The 22,672-nt window shown below is 46.9% G+C and overlaps 1 protein-coding gene across 1 annotated transcript; it reads right to left on the minus strand.

Moving 5' to 3' along the window:
- Positions 1-5,036: 5,036 nt before the first annotated feature.
- Positions 5,037-18,588, minus strand: LOC129079620 (protein CutA homolog). The gene is made up of 6 exons (XM_054584906.1): positions 18,469-18,588; positions 14,600-14,748; positions 10,687-10,746; positions 8,989-9,034; positions 8,673-8,722; positions 5,037-5,615 (listed from the first exon to the last, which is right to left on the minus strand). Exons 1-6 carry the CDS (start codon positions 18,535-18,537, stop codon positions 5,513-5,515), a joined length of 477 nt encoding a protein of 158 aa, XP_054440881.1. The 5' UTR covers positions 18,538-18,588; the 3' UTR covers positions 5,037-5,512.
- Positions 18,589-22,672: the final 4,084 nt, after the last annotated feature.

A 22,672-nucleotide genomic window follows, 5' to 3' on the forward strand; every position in this document is an offset into this window, starting at 1 on the left:
GAAATGGACTAGATTGAGAGATGGAAAGAAGTGCCTTGACCGGGGGCGGGGCGTGCACCGGATGCGGGCCAGCCCTGCTGAGTGCTGCGGGCTGCAAGGCGAAGGTGGGAGAACGGCACGGGGCTGCAGGCCCGAGGAGCTGGTTTTGCCCCACAGGCTGACCCCCTCCCCGCCTGGGGGCCTCCAGGGGGTCCCTGTGATCGGATGCCCCTTGCCTTAAGCCGCGGCTCCTACAGTGCCTTTCCAGTGGGCCCTCACTTCCTGTTCACAGCCCTCCCACTTCTCTGTGCTTCCCTGGCATGGACCAGAGAGGGATTGCCTAGCGTTGGGCCCAGTTCTCCCCCTTCTCAGCCCCACAGCTGCTGCCACCAAATCCCCCAGCCGGGCCAGGTGGAAGGGGCTGAGAAGGCAGCCCCCGGCCCAGCAGGGGTGCGGGACCTGGGGCCCAACCTGTGGCCTCCTGCCTGGCTTCAGAGAGCACCGCAACCTCCCGGGCCTGCTCTCCAGGCCTCTGAGAAGGCACAGGACAAGCAAGCTGTTGCGGTGCACACGCACCTTCTCTACTTGGGCTCCAGAGCAGCTCTGGGCTTGAAGAGGGGGAAGGGAGGGGAGGGTGTCTTCCCCGATTGGGAAGTGAGCAGAAGGCCTAGCGAGGTCACCCTGACTCCTCACCCCAGCACTTCATTCGTACCAGATCATGGCTGCATTACTGCCAACTGACCTTATCATAATCCTGTGCACCTTCTGAGATTAATGGTTTTGAATTGCTGCTTTTAATAACATTTGTTATATTAAAGTTTAATTAATGTGTCTGATGTACAACTCAAAAGCTCTCTTTGGAAAGTGGCCTATCTTCTCCCCACTGAACTATCAGCAGTTGGGGAGCAGGAGGAGCTGGCTGGGGTTTCTGGCCTTGGTTCCCTGGAAGCTGAGGAACGGCGGGACCGTCCGCTCCCTGGCCACCCTGCCGCTCCCACCACTGCCTGCGGTTCCCTCAGCAGGGCCCTCACCCTCACCACCAAGAGGATGTGGAGCCTTTTTCCTACTGTGAGTACCTGCCCCATGGGGGCAAGAAGCATTAGCTGAGGGCCACAGAGAAGCAATAAAGGAGGGGAGGGGGACCTAGAAGCTGGCTGTGTTAAAATCCGTAAGCACAGACTTCTAAAACTCTTCAGTGCACAGCGGCACACAGTCCTAGAAATGCGGAGTGAGTGCCAGGCCTGGCTCTTCGGGGTAGAACCGGTTCCCCTTTGGTCAGAGTCCATTGGCCCAGACCCTTCATCCTTCACGTGGCAGAGGTAACCCACCCCCCCAGCGTTCAGGTCCCCGGTGCTGAGGGGGAACCCTTCCACATAGAAAATCACGGCTTATTACTTTAGATAAACTCTGCATTTGGGGCAGTTTGGAGAGAGAGAAACAGATGTGAAGGGGCAGGAAAAAGTCAGCTACAGGGAGGTGAAGACCAAGGGTCTGACGGGAACCTGGGGTTCTGGGGGCAGGGAGTGCAGCCTAGTAATCCCTGCAAGTGCGCATGTCTGCCCCTAAAAACATGAACTATGGCTTTCACTTTTATCTACCATTCCTTCGGCTCCAACTGCTTTTTTAAAGATCTTCACTCAAGGATATGTTGATTTTAGAGAGAGAGAAGGGAGGAAGGGAGAAAAACATGTATGTGAGAAAGGAACTAACTGGTTGCCTCCTATACGTGCCCTGACTAGGGGTCGAACCTGCAGCCTTCTGGTGTATGGGATGATGCTCCAACCAAATGAGTCACCCCGTCAGGGTTGTTTCAACCTTTTAACTGCCCTTGGAACAAAACCACAGTTGGAACTGGGGCGGGGGATCAGGATTGTTATTTGGGCTGAAATCAATGGAGTGGAATGAAAGTGAAGGCCACGAGGTGTCAAGAGACCTGGTTTTTTGTCCAGATCCCACAGTGAGCAGCTAACGAGCCCCTCCTGCGGACAGCAGTCCTCCCCAGGCTGGAGAGTGGTCTGGGGTAGTGTGTACAAACCTACAACAAATACTAATCTTTGGAATGTAGGAGCATTCTCAGAAAATCCCTAAGTCCTTAAGTTATTCTTAAAACAGTTTATATTCTTTCCTTATTGTTATAGGCATCTGGAAAATGTTTTGTTTAACAAATAGGAATACGAAGCTTAGTTGCACAGTATCTACAAAGAACTGGAGCCTAGAGGGAATATTTAAATACTGGAAAATGCCAGGGAACACTATTGAATAATATTCAAATAACGTAACATTCAAGTATCCTACAGGGAGAACAGTATTAAGAATCATGTGTCAAAATTGTCAAATTTAGACTTTATTTTGCTTCCAATGCTTATTTTGTGGAATACTGCTCACAGGATTTGTATCAAATATTCTGTGTATAAACTTATTTCATTTGCAAGAATAATTCACGGTCTACGGCAGACAGGACTAGACAGGCACTTCTGACATAACCATCATAAGCAAGACCGCTGGGACAGCGCACCTCTCTCTCCCACATGCTCCTGTCCTGGTTCTCCTAACCTTCTGCTTGGCACGCTAGTGTTCCTTGCTCATTTTTTATTTGATGGAGTCCTTCAAACCAGTAATGTTCCTATGCTTTTAAGCTTTAGTATTCACAGGTAATTTTAATATTTTTTTCTCATTTCCTCGACTGATTTTTCTGGGGATTGCAGATTCAAAAACATACATTTCCTGGGAAATGCTGGGAAGGCATTCCCACGTGGGCACAGCAGTCTGGGTCCCGGCCCCTGCTCCCGCAGCATCACTCGGGGAGGTCAGTGTGGTACAGGCCAGCCCATGGACGCTGGGGTCACGCAGACCCTAGCATGACTGAACTCCTCTAAGTCTGTCCTCTCATTTGTGGAATGAGGATACTGTCACTAACCTCCAGATCTGTGGGGAGAAGGAAACAATGTGATATATTTTTAAGTGCCAGACCAACTTAGTACATAGATGGTTTAGGAACTGAGAACTCTCCCTTTAGGGTAGGCCACAACGGGCTCTCTGGGTCTTTGGTCTACATAAGGATATTGTCCAGCCTCTTTGAAAGAGCCTGTAAAGAGCGTCAATTTAGAATCAGATCTGCGTTCAGAGCCTAGCTGCCACTTATTTTAAGAGTCTTATGCTTTCTGATCTCTGGTTGGATCTGCAGAATGAAAACACTGAATTCTAAGGATGAAATAATGGTAAGAACCTAGGACGGTACCTGGCAGAGAGAGCCGGTGCCCCACCCCCTCCCCTTCCAATTCCTGTGATAGTCGCCACAGCCGAGAAAGGCCACTAAGAAACAATCTGCAATGCACAGTCGGCACAGAGAATGACCCAATAAAGGCCACAGATAGAAATTTGGAATTAGTCCCACTTTAAGAAGGTTCAAGGACAAAAAGTTGGGTTTTGCCAATTCCATAAATTAGAAAGTAACCTCAGGCTGTGGAAAGAGCTTCAGTTATTCAAATCCTTGAAACATCAATTTGGGAACTATTTGCTAAGTCCTGTACAAGAGATCAAACAGATTCAGACCTGCTGCCGACCTCGAGTAGCTCAGTCTAGAAGTACAAGGCTGGCTGATGCACCGGGGTAACGGCAACCAGGCGGGAGGGATTGCTTCCGGCAGGGGCGCCAGGCCTCGCAGAGCAGCAGCCACATTCCCCAGCGTGCGCGCTGAGGGGCGCCCCAGGCAGCGGGGACGGCATGGACACAGGAGCACCATCGCGCGCGCAGCTCACCGGGGCAGTCCCTTGCCCAAGTGGGAGAGGAGAGGTAGGTGAGGACGGAAAAAGTGAGGAAGGGCACGGCTATGACGGGCCTTAAAGGCCAGACCAAGAAACTGGACTTTGTCCTGAAAGCAACACGGGCAGTCCATTTGAGGTCTCCCGTATGTTTTCACTAGAGTTGACTTTACACAAGATTTTTCTTACGTATCAGAAACACCTGTTGTAGAAAGGGACATCATCATCATCATTCTCTTCGTTCTTCTCCTGAAGGAGCCCGCCACAATCCCCAGTGGCTATCAAAAAAGGATTCTCTGGACCTCTGGGAGGGCCTCCACCGGAAGGCCCTACAAGGTCTTCACATAAAGGCCCTTGGAAATTCTCCCCCAGTTTATATCTGGAGGCACAAAGGTCCAAGAAGAACAGCAGGAGTCAGAACAGAGCCTAGCACAACCCCTCCCACATACCATTCCCTCTGGGAAGAAGGGCCCGGTTACCACAGATGCCTGCGGACCCACGCTCAGGGGACCCTCCCCCAAACTGCACATGGGCTCCCCGGAGTGGTGTTACCTTGTGACAGAATCCTGGAGGGGCCTAGGTCAAGCCTCTCGTCTCTCCCTACAGGGCGCTCGGCCTTCCCTGCCCTCCTCCACTGTGACCATGGGGCGGGTGTACGAGAGCGCCAGGCACAGGGCCAGCAGCCTTGGCGGTACTGTTCGTGACAACATGCCCCCTTTCTGGACCGCAGTACATTCAGTTTTCTCCAGTAATCTACACAACAGAGACTGGCTTAGACCACCAGTTTATAACTTTTAACAAAGAAAACTTAAAAATCCTACTAATCTTACTAGATAGCTCAATACATTAAAATACTCAAAGTATAGTTGCATTGGCTGAAGTATTGGTGGGGGGGCACATGGGGGGTAGGCAGTCCCAGCCCCTTCTGTCAACCTCTGGGACTCTGGAGCGAGTCTGAAGAACACGGGTCTAGAAGTTCCCCAGGGTGCTTTTGCCTGCTTTAGGATGCTCAGTTTCAATGCTCAAGTAAAAAGGTGAGTATGGTGGGCTCAGAGCCTGCGTCTCTACGGAGCAAGGCACCAGAGCCTTCTGATGTCTGCCATACTCAGGCTAGGAAAGAGGCAAGACCGGGTCCCAATCCAGGAGGCTCTGTCTGAGCACTGCCCTTCCCCCAGGCCCACACGCGCCCTGAAGCCTGCCTCAGGCCCCCCCCTCAGGGCTCGGGGAGAACGAGAACGAACGCCCATCTGCAGCTTGGAGAAAGAGCCCTGCTTGTCCCTGAAATTGCACCATTCCCAATCCATCCTTCTGAATAAAGAAAGTGCTTGCCAGTTCCTCTAGGAGGTGACATTCATCCCAGATCCTTCTAGATAAACAGGTCATCAGCTCTATTCCTCCTGAGAACCAGGAGGGTAATTCTACCCCACAGACTGAAGGTGGGCCCAGTGACCGCTGAGGATGACACACCTCACCCTCGCCGCCACCCTTTGTCCCCTACACACAACCACCCTTGCCCTCCCAGCCCCAGACACCTCTAAGGGTGAAGCACTCAGAGACAAGTTCCACTGGGTTTTTGCTTGGCCTGATGGCCTGGCCTCCTCCTCCAGCCTCAGAAGCCTCAGACCTCCAGCACCCACGAGTTACGTAGCTCTTCTGTGCTGGCAAAAACATGGAATCCAGAGATGCTGGGAGGCGGAAAGAGGCCTCCCTCCCCCGGAGTGCAGCATGAAGGCCGCAGGCAGCCAGCAGGTTCCACAGAGAGCTTCCCGCGCTCAGTCCTCCTCCATGCCCTCCTCCAGCCACTTGAAATAGTGCACATCTCCTTGGTCCATGGGAAGACTGAAGATTTCTGGGATTTCAAAAGGGTGCATCAGCCTTTGAAAAGAAAGCAGTCTTATGAGTGACTGTGACTAAAATCGGTCCATGCGACAAAACCCAGCAGGCCGGCCTCGCTCGAGGCCCTCTGCAGTCTGCTGCGGCCTGCCTGGCCAGCTCCATGATCCGCCACCCCGAGCCTATGTTTTCCATCTGCCTGCAAGTGGTGAGCTGGGCCAGATGGCTTCTGAGTCTCATAGACATGGGTTCAAATGCCAAGATTGCCCCTTACGAGCTGTGTAACTTTGGATAATTCACTTAATTTCTCTACAGGCCTTATAAAAGAGGGACTGAAAATAGCATGTACATGACTGGGCTCCTGAATATTAAAGAAGACAAAGTACATAAAGGACTTACCTGGTGCACTGACTGGTACAGTATGCCTTCATTAAGTGTCAGTGCTGTCTTTACCACTATCCCGCGCTCCTCATTGCGCCCTCCCCAACACCGCTGTATTTTCTCCATCTGGCAAGTTGTGTGTGGCACGTTCTCCGCACTCCTGTTCATCAATCAAAAACCTCTCCATCCTTCAAGGTTAAACTCAACTATTGACTTTTCCCAAGGGACCTTCCTTGACCATCCAAACCCACAGACTCCCCCTCCCTCCTTCCCCTTTCTTTCACTGGGCCGTTGGCACCCAGTGCCAAGTTTTCTTCATTTTCCAGACTGAGGAAACACGAGGCCTGGGGCTTTGGTTTCCTACCTGCCAAAAGGGAGTCCTAATGCCCTGCCTCCTTTCCGTGGAATGAGACACTGTGAGGTTCTCAGGGGACAGCATGCATCACAACACGTGTGTAGGTGCTTAATCACTTGCAGTGAGCTGGGTAATTTTATCCAGTGCCCCAGGATAATGAATTTTCTTATTTCATGGATGCCTGGAACAGTGTATGTGTTTTTATAAGCAGACATACAGTGTTCAGACATAGGGAGGGAGGCATCTAACACATCAGCAGTAAGAGCTGCCATTGATACGGTACTTCATGCGTACACTTCACATAAATTCATCCTGAGGCACTAGTATGGCCCGCGTTTTATAGATGGCCAACTGAGGCACAGTCTAGCTAATCTGCGTGCACTTGGGCTACAATTAGCAAGTAGAGAAGCCAGGATTGGACCCTGGAGGTCAAGCTCTGAGGTTTACCATCTTAACCCTGAAGCTGTCCCTCACCCGATAAGCCGTAACTTCTTGGTAGTGCTGGTTCCACCAAAGGTGCCTTATTCCCACGCCTCTGCTAAGGCGGTAACACCGGGCCTTCTCTACTGCTAGACCTGAGACCAGACTATAGCCATCTTGTCACAGAATCCTGGTTGCAATGAAGGAAAAGAGTTTTTATCATTGATCGGTGACTTGCATCCCTAACTGCACATTAGAGTCAATCTGGGTGCTTCTGAAGAACATGTTTGATCCTCAGCCCAGATAAATTAAGTCAAAATCTGAAGCAGGGCCTAAACTGGTAATTTGAAAACACCTCCAAGCGATTACAGGATTAGCCAGCATCAAGAGTCACTAGTTTAGACCAGTACTTCTCAAGCTTTTAACGTGCAAGGGATCACCTGGGGATCATGTTAAGCTGAAGCTTGGTTCAGTAGGTGGAGACCATGAGACTGCACTTCCAGCAAGATTCCAGGCAATGCCAGTGATTCCAAAACCACACTTCGAATGGGAGGGCGTTAAACCAGTGGTTCTGCAAGTAAAGTCCATCGACCCTGGGGAACGCCAAGATTCTTTCAGGAGGTCCATGAGACCAAAACTATTTCATAATGCTACTAACATGTTATTTATGTCTTCGCTGTGCTGACATTTGCACTACCAGTGCAAAAGCAACGATGGGTAAAACCGCTGGTACCTTAGCACGCACAGACACCCTGGCACCAAACTGCACTAGCTGTCACTGTATCCTCCACCACACCTGCATTTGCAAGAAGTCAAATTCACTGAAGAACATCCTTGACAAAGTGGTAAAAATTACTATTTTTATTTATTTTTTTAAATATTTTTTATTTTAAGATTTTATTTATTTATTTTTAGAGAGAGGGGAAGCGAGGGAGAAAAAGAGGGAGAGTAGCATCAACGTGTGGTTGCCTCTCACGCACCTCCTACTGGGGACCTGGCCCACACCCAGACATGTACCCTAATTGGGAATCGAACCAGCGACCCTTTGATTTGCAGGCTGGTGCTCAATCCACTGAGCCACACCAGCTAAGGCGTAAAATAACTACTTTTATTACATTTCAACCCCTGAGTACGTCTTTTTACTACTGTGCGACAAAGCAGAAAGTATACATAGAACACTTTGCTGTATGCCTAAATTCAATGGTGTCTTAAACTTGGCTGACTGTTTGAGTCAGAAGCTAAAACTAGGTTTTTTCATGGAACACCATTTTTAAGCCTGAGTTCCCATAATTTGTCAATTTTACAAATTATGGTTACCCAGATTTGAGAATTAGGTAGACATATTTTAATACAGGAACAAAGTGAGTCCATCATTCAAATTAAAACAATTTAAATCATTTGCTGCCAATGGAAAAAATTATGTTTTCAAGCAAAAATTAGATGTTTGTAAAACTTGAATTTATCACCATGAGCTTTAAAAGTGTCCCAATATTTAAAGATCCTTCTTACTAAGCCAGATTTTGCAAAAATTTAAAATGGTGCCATTCCTCTCACTTTGGTGGGGGGGGGGGGCATATGGTTACTTTCCATAAAAATGCATTATTTACATTACTATGTGATGGTTTTATTATTGTTATTTTAAAATTTTTTAATTCTCAGTTTTAATTTCGAATGCAATAAACTTTGATATAATCCACATAAACAAAGCTCTTTTAGGTCCTCAATAATTTTTAAAAGTGCAAAGGGCTCCTGAGACCAAAATTTTGAGAACCACTGGTATGAACTAACTCATTCTAGCCTCTCGTTTTACATATGGAGAATCTGAGGCACAGGCACATATCCAGGGTCACACGGAAAGTCGGGCGACTAGGTTTCCTGCTTTTCAAGCTCCTCCACTGAATCCCTATCGAACGCTCCTGGCTGAGAAGAGACGCCAGCATTACCTGACAAAACTGGACAAAATGTGGACCTTGGAAGTCTTTGTCTTTGTTAACTGTAAAAGAAAAAAAAAAATCACTGCTTTAGGACATCAGCCCAGCTCTGCAGCTGCCCATTCGCCTGGCTATTTAGGGGACAGCATTCCCTCCTGGTCACCAGCCCTGTCGCTGTCTCACAAGTGAACCTCAGACGTCTATGTGGGGCAAGAACCGCAATCAGTTGACTTTTGCTAATTTTTCATTGGAACCTGGGAAAAAGGCCTAGGTCTCGCTTGGGCTTCTTCTATCAAGCCCCCTCCCCTAGTGACCCCGCCGCACTCACCAACAGGATCTCAGTGGCTTCTTCTATTTGTCCATTCCAAAAGTAGCTGGAGAAGAGAACAAAACCAAATTATCACGCTCATAAAACAAGCCCAGTGAAATGTCAAACCTGGCCCAGGCAGGTGCCTTACTGAGATGGGAACTTTAAAATCTTTCCAAGCCCACATAAAAGTGTCTAGGGTTGGCCAAGGCACTGCAGGTCATCCAGTGGAACCGTTCTAACGTGTGCTTCTAGCATCGGCTTGAACATTCCTGGAGGTGAGAGGCTCACCATTTCTTGAAGAAGAACTTCTACCTTATAGGTCTACACATGAGGTGGTTTTTCTTCTGGTGTGCCAGCATCTGCCTCCCGCTTGTTTTCCCCAACTTCCACGTGAACAACCACCTCAGGAAAGCCCTGCAGAAACTCCTGTTTTCTCACCTCTGAACTGGGCATCTCTAGCTCTTTCAACACTCATTTTCTATCCGTGGCTTCCAGGCCCCTCCCCATCCTTTGGAACGGTGCTACTTTTGTCACTGACTCTGGGTACTGAGTGCCCGGGAAAGGATAAATAAAAAGCACAGGAGGCTTCAGGGAAGAAGTGAGCCTTACAAGACATGGAAACAGGTCCAAACGTTAAAAGTCAGTGATAATGTTCAGAAAAGAGTACGAGAACAGCATCATGTGAAGGGAAAGTCATTTGGCCTGCGAATATCTACACTGACCCTGGGCAAGTCTAAGATGACATAGGCCACTGGCCTCGTCTCACAGAGCTGTGGCGAAAGGACCCACTACAGGCCACAGGATAGAATTGCTAGGCTGAAATTCCATTCTAGGTCCCAAGCATTGGTTCCCAGACTAGCTTGATGTGAATCAGCTATATAACTCTTTAAAAATTCAGAGACCCAAGCCCCACCCTCAGGGAGCCTGATTGAGTAGACCTAGACTGGAGCTAAGGAGCCTAACGTCCAGCCCAAGTTGGGACCACAGCACCGGACGATGCGAGCCACGGAGGCAGCGACACTGCTGGCCGGCGAGGGAGCTCTCACAGCAGAGCGCTCCTCTGCTCCGACCTTCAGAGGGGGCAAGATTGCCCTCTCCACCTACCCCACCCCCCATTCTCTCATTCTCTCTCTCTTCCCAGGAGGGAAGGGGATGAGAAACAGGCTGATCAGAGCAAGTAAGTCACAAGACAAATCCTGAAACACATGTAGTGGGATGCTAAAATATTTTGATGAGAGAAACGGTGCCGACCGGGCTTAACTACGATGAAGCTGTCGATGAAATACAAGACAGGCAAGGCGTGCATGTAGCTCGTCACATAAGCCAGCTTCTCGGTTTTCTAAAGTATCTAAAAACAGTGGAAATTATTTTCTTTGATATTCCTAGATGGCTTATTCAGGGATGGACTGTCCAGCCTGGCTTCTTTGCTAAAAGCAAACTAATCGATTTTAACAAAGAATGTGCAAACAAGATTCACTGTTCCTAAACTATAGAGTTTTTTTCCTCCTTTCTCTACACATAGCACATTTTTGCTTTTGTTCATGGATGACATAAACCCACTAGTTAATTTCCTCTGAATACAAATCAACAGTTGATTAATTAAATGCCTCTGAATTGTTCTTTCACGATTCCCCAGTAGTCCACTGCCCTTCCCACCAGCCAGGACCTGACCCAGCGGCGTTCCCACACCCCTCCACTGGCCGTAGCAAAACTCACAGTGAGGATGCCTTGGGCAGGATGTTCACAGAGGCAGCCAGCTTCTTGTCCAGTATAGCCCTAAAGCAAAGACATTTGACAGTCACTGGGGCAAACGTCCAGGACCTTAAGGGAAGGGAGAAGGGACAGGAGTTGCTGGGAACTAGATAACCATTTAGTGTGCCCCTCCTCCTGGCAATGTGAAGGCCAGGCCCAGTCTGCCTGGGGAATGGGGACTAACTCTGGACAGAGAACAAGAAGGCCTGGATTCCATTCCTGACCCTGCAGGAGGATGGCTGTGTGACCTTCCGCAAGTTCCTTCTTTCATTCCAGGAATAAGTATTCAACCACCTACCCAAGACAGGCATGTCCCCCTCACTCCACCTGACCTTCCTGCTGGATGTGAAAATGGTTCAACCAGGAGCTCCCAAGCCCGTTCACCACCAAGGGCTCCTTTATTATGCCACTGCTACTTTTCTCGCACAGGTGTGTATCGGGCTGACACTCAGTGCTTCTGAGCTGTAGATACCCACGTGACCACACAACTCCAAATAAAAGCAAGAAAAGCATCCTACCTTGTGTTTGTCTTTGGCAAATATAGGCTCTTCTCACCCTTTCTGTAAAGGTCTCTATCATAGCCCTAAGAGCACAATCTACATCCCTGCAGCCCTCTAAGTTTTTTGTTTGTTTGTTTGTTTGACAGACCACACCTTGGAATTCCTGGCCTGATAACCTCAGATTCCTGTGACGCGCCCTGGGGAACACAATAAAAGGGTCTTGAACCAGTACAGGTGTCATAGAAACAGGAGAATCACCAAGTCACCAAGTTGTTGATGCAAAGAAGTGTCCCCAAACATCAAAACCTCAAGCCCTCAGAATCAGGTCCTGACAAACCCCTCTCACGTCTCAGGCGGCCCTGGGAGCCAGTCTCTGTCTCTGGAGTGTTTACACCTTGCCAGACAAATCTTGTTTGAGCCCTGCTCACTGATCCCTCCTTCCTCCAGCTGCTGCCAAGAGAACTGACCTACTTTCTCTTCCCTTGAGTTCCAGGCTCAACAGCGCTCTCTATTTAAGGCTCCACATTAATGAGGCATTACCAACACCCTCATTCCCTTGTAAAGTTAGAGGAGCTAAATAAATCCCTGACCATAAGGAGAGGCACATGGCACGGGTTTGCTTAAGCAACTGCTGCGAGTCTTGCTCGCTCAATCACTTGCTGAGGAATTACATTTTATTGGTTCTGAAGGTGGCAGGCCAACATAATGGGTGAGTTAAATGTCTGGAAAAGCAATCCATTGCCTTAGAGTCACGTCACTAAAGACTCCACTTCTGACTTTCAGTTCAATTTTGTGGACCAAACACACAACTTAGCCATGTCAGAACACAGTAAGGAGAATGCTTTGCGTACCAGCAACTATGAGGAAGACTCAAAGAATAAAAGGCAGCCCCGAGACACGCAAGGGAGCACGCAGGGGGTTGTCCACAGAGATAAGAGCCACGGTCTGTCTCAGGAGGCGACAGAACCGCAGCAGGCAGGAACCTGGAGGCAGCCATCACGGCGAATCGCTGGAATGCCAGGGCAGGAGAGGTAGGTGCCCCAAATCTCCCATGGTCCAGGCAGCAATAAGGGGGTGTTTGTCTCCAGGAAGGAGGAGTAGTGTAGGCACTTTGGGGGAAAAGGCAAAACAGTGTCCTAGTAGCTGGTGACAGCCAAGCGTAAAAGGAAGAATTCATGCCCAGGAGACCAGTTACTAGGGCACCCCAGCCTGTAGAATGTCCCCCCAAACCACACTCACGCTGAAAACAGTGCTGCTAATACCAATTCCTTGCAGCTGTTCCTGCGCCTCCCCACAAACAGCTAAAAAGACGAGAGAAGTTACAATTAAGAAACACAGGTACTTATTTGAGGAAAGTCAATAATGAGAGACAAAAATTCAACAAACAAAAGAATTTATGCAAGAGGACCAGTTAATAGTACCTTCAAAACCAAGATTTTAAAATAAGTACAATTATGTACACCTGAAAGTTGTTGAGAGGAAATCTTAAAATTTCTCACTTCCCAAAAAAAGGTAACTGTGTGAGGCGATAAATGTATTAACTGACCTTATGGTGGTAATCATTTTGCTATATATAATATATAGAATCATCATTTGTACACCATAAACTTACACAATATTATATGTCAGTTATATCTCAATGAAGCTGGCAAAAATTAAAAATATAAGTATAATTCATATACAGAAAGATTAGGCAAGGTTATTGCATCCATAAGATAAAATCAGATTATAATGAGATTAGACATTTATGAAACATGAGTAGTTGGTTATGAAAGAACAATTAGAAACCTTGAAAAGGAAAACTGTATCATTTAAACAAAAAACTCAGGGCCAAATAGCAAAATAGATGCAAATGAAAAACAAGAGAGACAATGGACTCAGAAATTCTCCCAGTGTGCAGAATAAAGGAACAGAAAAATATAAAAGTTCAGTCATAGGAAACAAATTCAACAGCCTTCTAACAGGAATTCCAAGAAAAAGACACATAAAGAATAGAGAGAGAACGTTTAACGAGTTAATAACTGAGCATTAAGATAAAGAGAAAATCTTAAAAATTATCAGAGAGAAAAAGTATTACCTACAGAGGAAGGAGACCCTGAGAAACACCTGACTTCTCATTAACAACCTTGAATGCAAGAAGATAGTAGAGATGTCTCTCCAAGCTGATACTGATTCCATTCACCTAAACTGGAATTTCAACCAGGTAGAATCCAGGCATTAGAATCAAGTTCCTCCTAACACCAAACCTCACCAATGTCAGCTGAAGTTCTTCCTTGACAGGATCCAGTGTGGCTGATCCGGGAGTCCAGAAAAAAGACAGTTCAGTACAGACCCTGGGTATATGAGAAGCATCAGGAGGGATTTCAATTCCTAGCTGCTAAATACTATGGTTGTATCTCTGAAGCAATTACAGGGTCTTTTAGATAAGAGCTGTTTTCTAAAGGTAGTGTTAACAAGGGAAAAAATTATACTCTGGTGGAGGAAAGAAAGATGGAATCAAATACAAAGTTAACCTATGACCAACAGTTTGGAGGGCGTGTCTTCCCAAAGACCAGATTCAACATTTGAAAACACTGTAACCTAGTCTATCATCAACTTCAAGAGTGCTGAGCTATGAAGCGAGAAGCCAAATCCATTACCCTCAAGCCAAACTAATCCTCTTCAAAACTGTATCTATAAAGAGAAATGAAGGAGGGAAAATTCAGATACCACAAACATTTATTGAGCACCTACTACATTCGAGTTACTAGGGTAAGGATTGTACATATTTCCTATCATTTAATCCTCCCCATCCTGTGAGGTAGGTGACATTATCCTATCTTATAATTTAGAAAACTAATGCTTAGAGAAGGGAAATGACTTGCTCAAGTTAACACAGTAAGTGGTAGAGCCAAGATTCAAATGCTGGTCTGTTTACAGGTCCAGTGTTCTTTCTACTATACCACAGCTGCTTCTAGAAATTGTCTAAATATTTGGAATGGCCACTTCCTCCTCCTCACCTATCACAATGAACACGTCTAGGACTGAGCAAAAAGAGCGTCTCCAAGAAGAAAGAGAGATGGACCAGGAATTGGGAGACTTCAAGTCCTCAACAGGCAGGATTCCATTCTTCTCTTAATACCTTAAATAAGCCACACATCCCTCTGGGTCTCACACCCCTTACATGCTCCCATGCGCAACATTTTCAGGCCCCGCAGCAGAGCCCAGCGGGCCGTTCAGCTGTGCTCCTCCTGCCACCCCAGGCAGACAGCTGTGCAGTTCAGCACTGCATGGACAGGCGTGTCAGAAGCAAGAGAATGGCCCAAAAGTGGCCCCTCTGGAGCATCCTGGTAGCTCCCTGAGCCTCCTGGGGCAGCAACTAAGCCCCTTTACCATACCTGGCAATATCTCTGGCAATTTGCTCGTTGGGACAGTTGACAAAGACGATGGAGTAAGTGCCGGAGACAAAACTGCCAGTGACAGCGGAATGGAGCTGCAGGCTAAGGGTCCTGAGCATGGGGTATGTCAGGAAAGAGGCTGCCAGGATCTAAATGGTGGGAAAAGGCACAAGTCAGCAGTGACACGGCGATTCACCCCCCGCCCCCTCACGCGGACTGGAACCAAGGCTGGGCATCGTTTTCTCATACCCATTCCCCATCCAAAATGCTGAGAGGCTAAGCTTTAGTGCTTCAACGAACTTCTCATGCCTAGGTATTTTCCTCTGCATTTTGCAGATGATTAAAAAAAAAACCCCAAAACAAAAACAAAAACCCCAGGGGCTCAGACATCAAGATGCTTGCTCAAAATCACGCAGCTTTCATTTGGTGAAGCCAGGATGAGGACTCAAGTCTGGAGGACATGGAATCCATTCTTACAGAGATAACACCAACTGGCACCCGCTGAACCGCTATCATCCTGTGGAGGTTATAACATATGCGCTAGGCACCATGGGTGAGCTAGTGCAAAAGGTAGCCTAATTCTAAAGTAATGCAACCCGTGCTACTGAAACTGAGAGCTGGGGGGGGCTATGAGGAAGGCTGGACCTGAGGGAACAGGAAAAGACTTCCAAGAGTTCTAAGTTGGATGTGAAACAATAAGTAGGAAAGAGGAGAACGAGACATGCTAAGCAAATGGTAATATGCACAAACCCAAGAGGTATTTAGGGATCGATGAGATAGAGTCTGCACAGGTCTTGGTCTGAGGGTATGAGATCAGGAGGAAATGAAACTGGCTACCACTCTAAGGAAAAGGGGCAGGCTAAGGAGCCTGGAGTTTGTACTCAAGTGACAGGGTACTTTGGGAGGTTTTTAAGTAGCAAAGTAATAACACAGTGAAGCTGAGTAGGGTAGCAGGAGGGAGGATGAAGAATCGTCAGAGGCAGCCTATTTAGAAAGCCATCACAATGATCCAGGAAAAAGAAACTGATGGCAATGACAACGTGAGAGGAAAAGGCATTCAAGATACACTTTTTCTTACATTTAAAATAAGAAGAAATGAAAAGAACTGGAGAACACCTCCATCCAGAGTTCTCTGCTTGGGGGATATAATGGAGTCATTAACAGGGACCTAGGCATCTTGCAAGGAGCCCCACTGTGACTTAAGCCAGGCTGAACAAGAGCCTGTTTCTCCTGCCTCCCAGCCCAGGGCTCATTCCTTGCCCAAATAAACCTCTGCCCTCCCACTCCTTTCATGCTGTCGCCTAAGCCCTGGCTCCTACTTCTACTTCTTGGCAGGGCCTGAGCAGCGTTTTTATGTCTTGAGCTTCAGTTTGACGAGAGGCCTGCCTGGGTTGGGTTTCTCATTCCCTCCCACTACCTCCACCAAACCACCAGTTCAACATACTAAGTCCTCTGAACTGAAACAGTGACCATGCATGAAAGAAAAACCCAGACTTTCCAATGAAGCTTTTAGTGTGTGTGTGGACGTAAGTGCAGAAGGATTTAAATCCTAGCGCCAACACTGCTAACTGCCGTGGCCTTCCACAATTTTCTTCCTCACCATCTATAAAGCTTATCTAGAAAGTGGAGATTATGACACTTGTGCTGCCTCTCTCAGAGTTGCCATGAGTTAAAACGAGATAGGAAAAAACATAATTTGTAATCACAAATTCAATACAGAAAGGGGTTGTGCTTCGTTTATCTCTGTATCCCCAGCACAGTTCACGACACACAGCAGGTTCGCTACGAATACTTGTAGATTAGTGAATTAATACACCAGCAAGATGTTGTTAAGATTGACTGGTCTTGTGAAGGAGGTAAGGCTTGTTGGCAGTGCCTTAGCAGAGAACGAGACATACTAGAACACTGTAAGGGGTCAACCATATGACTTGAAGGTGGCTTCCAGCACAGATGTCAAATAAAAGAAGCAAGAGCCTGTCCCCCAAATGAAAAAAAAAAAAAGCCATTCCTAGGGAAGATTCGGGGCATTCCAGCCAGCAGGAATCACTGCAACATAGCTAAGATTAAATATAAACTCACCTCAAATGTATTGGAACACAAATGAACTCAGTCAAATACTGAGCTCTTACAGGTCTTGATGTTTGAGGAGTTAATTTCACCTCCAGTCAGGTGTAAATGTGCCAGGCACTGTGGGTGAGCTAGTGGAAACGGTAGCCTAACTCTAAAGCAACGCGACCTGTGCTACTGACACCGAGAGCTGTGCTCTCAGGTACTATCTAAGATAAGCCTTAATTTAACAGGTAAGGTAACTACGGCAGAATATTCAGAAACTGCAACAGGGCCAACACTTGTACCCAAGACTCCTGCTTCCCTTTCAGGGCTCTTTGAACTGCAATGGACACGACTAGGAATTGATTTAGTGGGGTCGGTTCAGCCTCACTTAATCCTGTGGTTCTCAAGGCAATTTGCCTCCCCGCCCCCCAACCCCCAACAAGGGGACATCTGGCAGTGTCTGGAGACAATTTTTATTGTTGTGACATAATGGAAAGAGATGCTGTTCGCATCTACTGGGTAGAGGCTAGGATTGCTGCTAAACATCCTGCTGTTGTACCGTTGATCGCAGGGAAATATAGGGAGCTATTTATGTAGGTCCCCTCCATGGGACACGTGCTCTTCAGTCTCACTCATTTCTATATTCCCAGCACTTTACAACTCCCGATAGGGAGTAGGGCTTGAGAAATGTTTGTGGACCACATCAAAGTATCAGAAGCATGAAAGGTCAACCTGGAACCAAGGATAGACTATGGTATATTAGAAAGGGACATTGTACTAATGCAAAATTGTTGGAAAATACACGCATCACAATATTCCCTAACAGAAACATTATAAAGGGAAAAAGACCTATATTATAATTTTTTAAAGTCTTTCGAGATTTTCCCACTTATGTCTTTTACTATATACCTTTTCTATTTTTACATTCTTTTAAAATATTTTATGTATCCTCAGTTACTTTGTATTTCATTTTGCCTTTTTCCTTTTTATGTCCTGGAGTATTTGCACAGCCTTTAAGAGGTTAGGGCTGACTATACAATCTGGTCTCTGTTAAGGCAGAAGGGGACCCAGAAACCACCGAGTGGTTCTAAATTTGTAGTCCACCTGAATTTATAATCTACCTAGTTTTAAGGAATCCATGAATATTCTGAATGAATGAAACACTGTGCTTATCTATACATTTTCCTTGGGTACAAATACAAACAAACAATAGGAGAGAGAAAATTTACAGACCCAGAAGAGTTAAGAGCCCCTGATACGTGCACATTGTTAGAGATGAGGAAAAAAGGGCCATAAAGAGGAAGAAATCACCTAAAAGTGATCATCAGAGCTGGGCTCCATCCCTGGGCTTCTGACCCTCCCCACCTCCCCCTCAGCCTCCTCCTCAGCTGGAGGCCCTCTGTGAACAGTCACTTCCAACCTTAACATTTTAAGATATTTCTGAGATGAGAAAACAAAGCCCCCAGAAAAAAACAATATGGTAACTGCAACAAAAAGAAAAGAATCTATCATGTGACCCGTAGGCAAGGACTCAACTACCAGACACCCCTTCGACCTCCCTGACCCTGGCTATGACACCCGGCCCAAGTCACGGCTTCTCAGAGTGAAAAAAGGGTGCTGGTAAGCTTCAGAACCACACCACAATCTCCAGGACACCGAGTGATGTCCCCAGGGATTTTGCTGTCCATCCCCCTGCCTGCTGGCCCCCAGCTCAAAATCCCAAAAGCATTAAAGGGAAGTGTGTCTGGCTCCATCAGTTTGCAGCTTGGACGCTTAGCGCGGAGGAGGGTGGTAAAGTCGTAGCGTGGGGCACTCACCAGGAGGCATATAAGGACAGAGGCCCGAGGGTAGCCTGGCAGAGGGCACCGTGAGCCCAGCCTATCCATGGCGTCGCTGGTAATTTAGCGGCAGCGAATGTGGCCTCTAGCTAATTCCCCAGGGTGGGGGTGGGGGGCGGGAACTGAGGGCCTGAACCGCCCTCCCGCCCCGCCCCGCCCCCCCCCGCCCCCCTCGCCACCTGCTGCTTACCCTACTGGCCGGCCCCAGGCTGGCTGGCTGGAACGAGAAAGTGGAGGTGGTGGGGACAGAGGGAGCACTTTTCCCTGGCTCCTTTCCTCAGAAACATACAACCCAAGTACCAGACGCAGACCTATAATCCTTACAAAAATAAAAATACTAATTTTCCCTTCTCATTCCAACAACAACGAATCATAAAATCCCCAGAGATGTACAGATAAAAACACCTGTTCCTTAGTTACAGAAAGCCTTCAAAAACCAAAGCTCACAAACTTTGAAACACATACAGTAAACTCTTCCACTTGAGAGGCCCATCTGCCATCAAAAACGAGTGATGCACCCTGCTGCCTTCCTGTCCCCCACAGAACCCCGTCCTCCCAGGACCTCCCTTCCAATCCTCCTTGGTTTAGAACACTCTTGCCCCGCAACTGCCCTTCCTAGGAACTCATTCATCCCTCCAGGCCAGCTGCGCCCCAGCCTTCCCCAGCTAATCCCACAGTCCTCTGGTCCCCGGAGGCACTGGGTACGCAGTTCTGCTGCGACACTTAACATCATCTATGGGGAGCGGCAAGCAAGTAAGCAAAGCAGCAAGCTAATGACTGTTGCCCTTTGGGAATGCAGAAACCCCGACTGTTGTCGGGGTTTCCAATTGTTTAATCCAGTTTTTTAATGTGAAATATCCTAATTTTTAAATGATGGCATTACTGGGGCCGGAGAAGGGATTTAGTGCCCAAGGGCATAAGTAAACTTTTTAAAATTAAGGGAACTGTTCTATATTTTGATTGCAGGGGTAGTTACACAAGTGTTAAAAATTCAACAAAGTACACACTTTAATTGGTGCATTGTATTGTATGTAAATAGCCCTTAATCAAAAAAGGGCTTGGGATGAGGATACTGGAAATCAATTCAAAATTGTTTTAAAATGGGGAAATCAAACAAAACACATCTGTTGGCCAAATCTGGCCTGCAGGATGCCAGTTCACAGCTCCTACGTTTATTTTAAATTACCTGTTCATTGCCTGGGACCATAAATTCTCAAAGGGGTGATACACTTCCTATCAAAGTGTCTGACAAAGTAGCTAATAAATCAGTTGTGGCCCTAGTCTTATCATTTACATCATTAGCTGTGCACACTCAGGCAAGTTGCTTAACCTCTCTGAACTTTTAGAGGAGGGGATTGCTAAAGGATGGGCTAACAGAACTTCATAGGTCTAAAGTGAGGATCAACAGTACAGATTAATGTTAAAGTGCTTTGTAAAATACAGGATCGTGTCAGCAATTCAAGAGCAAGTACCCTCATGACAACTACCAAGGGTAACTCAGAAAACCTCCATTTGTGATTGAAGAATTTAGTATCTAGGGAAAACAGTTATAGTAAATGAGGCCAAGAGGTTTTAAGGAAAAATTTATATTCAAAGTCCACTAAAATAAAGCAAGACCGTGATCTTTTATACTTACTACATTAATAAGAAAGGCCACTGTTAAATGACCATTTACCTTAGATTTGAGACGATGTCTCCCAGTTTAGCACAGGACTCCGCATAGTTTAGGCTTAATGTTTGTTGAACAACTAAATGATGTGGATGTGTGGCTGGTGATTATAAGGATGGTCACGGTGAAGGTGATGTTGAGACAATAGGGAAAGGGTGGCAAGAGATGACTTATTTGGAAGAAACTGCCTCTGGGTTCTCCTGTAAACTCAGGCATCTCTACTCTTTCCAAATTCAATTCCAAGGTTAGATTACAAAAGCCCAATCCTGCATTTCTGGCTTTCGCAGATTCTCCAGATATACCTACTCAAGATTTTCAGTGCCACTGCCTGACAATCCAGGCTCTTCCACTGAAGGCTTCTGACCCTCCTTCTCTCTACCTGCGCCTCCTCCTAACAGGATTCAGACTCATACTCTGCTTCACCCCTTCTGTATCTATCTCCTTCACTCACACTTCCTCTTCATAATGAGTCTCCCTTCTCTTTCTTCAACTTTTGTTTATTTTGAAGGTTTGTACCTCTTTATAGGTATACAACAATTTATCATAATCTTTTTTAAAAGTCAAACTTCGATCCAAGAAAGGATCCATATTAATTGTAGCATCAATGAGGCCTCAAGCAGAGTGTAAGACCGCACTCAATTTCCTTAGGTTCATCTTTACCTCTGGCTCTGGGGACTTCTTATCTACAGACTCTCATTATCACCACAATTTGGAACTTGAGTAGCTCATTAATTTCACTTTCATTGATATTGATGAATTTACAGCCCATCCGTTTTTGCAGACTCTGATTTTTTTCAACATCTTCTAGGAAATATGCATAATCATTCACGCGGTCCCAAAGTTTCCACTAGGCTTTAGTAAGAATGGCTGGTTTTATATCATCCATCGCCTTTTATCACTACCAAAGTGTCAGCAATGTTGTGGCTATGTTTCTTTCAAAGTAAGGCAAGGGTTTTTTGGGGTTTTTTTTCCCCAATACAGTCAGCAAAGTAGTCAAATATATGCTTGGTATAATACCTCCTGAATGCTTTGGTTACTCCCTGATCCAGTGACTGAAGATAGCTAGTGCCTTCCAGAGGGAGAAACAGTATCACCTGAGGGTGAGCAAAGAATAAGGAGACTGGGTGATTGGGACGTCTGTCCAAAATTAGCAACATTCTGAATTAAAGATTTTTTTTTCTGTTAAACAACTCTGGGCTTAATAGATAAAATAATTATGAAACCAATCCAAAAAGAGGGCAGCAGTTAATGATACTCTGGGGTGTGATCACCAGGAAACAGGAAGGGTTTGGGGTTTTTCGTTGTTGTTGTTTTTGTTTTGTTTTGTTTTTTTAACCTTTTTCCAAGAGACAAGTGGGATTAGGATCTTTATAAAGCAGCAATGGCTTTTATCTTTTTGTCACCTGTGGCACTGGCACACAAAGAGGAAAATCCTGTTCTGAGCTTCCCCTAAAACTTCCGGATTGTCTTTTTCCCTAAAAGTCCACTAAAGAATGCACTTTCAAAACAAGCTCATGTTCTTGGCATGGAAGACCCACTGAGGCACATAGCTTCTAGCTCTGATCAGTTTCTGGAGTTGTTTGGAGTTACTTGGAGTTACTTCGGTGCCGACTGAGCATTTACCAGTTATTCCTCCTTTGTCATCCCTGAATTGCGCAAACTGTAGCGATTTCTAAATTCTCAGGCCATCTCGTGTTCGCATGATAGTTATCTGTGTTGCCCTTTCCAGGGGTTTCCATCAGATCCTTGTAATGCGTTTGGAATGGCTGCAGATGGCCTTTAGCATCAGAGGCCGTCGCCCACCCCCACCCCCATGGTCTGGTCTGGTCCTCGACCCAAAAGGTTAACTCAGTCTCTCTCCATCTTCTGGATGTCTGCATCACAGGAAATGAACAGCACCTAGAGGAAAGGGGCAAAACAGTCCGTGATGACCTTGTTTTTCTGAATGGTGCGCCGCACGGTTGACTCATTGACGCCCCCAAAGTGCCCCATGTTGGTGTTACTCACGCATCCTCCCAGCTTCTTGAGATTTTTCTCATCTTGCCTTCCAGAGGATTGGCCCTCCATCGCCTCTCGATACGTGTCTGACCCAGGTTTGGGATGCCCATCGCCTCCACTCAGCCTGGGGTAGCCTCAGCCGCTGCCGGGGCCCAGCAGTCTCTGCCACTCCCACCCTCGCCGCGGCCGAGAGCACGGCTTGAGAGCCAGGATGCTGCTCGCGAGACCACTTGACCTTCCGCTGGTCCTCATTCTCACTATTCCTCTTGCCAGGTATTTGACGAGCCTTCATGCCCCGTCGGAAATATACAAGTCAACTGGAAAAGCACAACTGCGTGACCAACTGAGCTGCGCCTCCGATGTTGCCAGACTGCAACCCCGCAACCACGAACGATCGCTGGTTCGGCCCTAACTGACACACGTCTCACGAGTCTGACAGATCCCGAGCGTGCGCTATCCGCCAGCTCCACCTTGCTTCCGGAGGGTTTGCAGTCCCAGTCAAAATTCCGCTTAGAG

The sequence above is a fragment of the Pteronotus mesoamericanus genome, unplaced genomic scaffold (assembly GCF_021234165.1).
Source record: "Pteronotus mesoamericanus isolate MK-2021 breed Mesoamerican mustached bat unplaced genomic scaffold, CSHL_Meso_final contig_78, whole genome shotgun sequence".
Lineage (NCBI taxonomy): Eukaryota > Metazoa > Chordata > Mammalia > Chiroptera > Mormoopidae > Pteronotus > Pteronotus mesoamericanus.

What these genes read in the sequence shown, in the direction of transcription:
- LOC129079620 (XM_054584906.1), bottom strand. Translation starts at nt 18,537, where the DNA reads ATGGATAGGCTGGGCTCACGGTGCCCTCTGCCAGGCTACCCTCGGGCC. An exon ending in ATTGCCAGAGATATTGCCAG is followed by an intron (nt 10,747 to 14,599) that starts GTATGGTAAAGG and finishes TCTTTGCTTTAG; the next exon opens with GGCTATACTGGACAAGAAGC. An exon ending in CTGCCCAAGGCATCCTCACT is followed by an intron (nt 9,035 to 10,686) that starts GTGAGTTTTGCT and finishes TCTCTTCTCCAG; the next exon opens with CTACTTTTGGAATGGACAAA.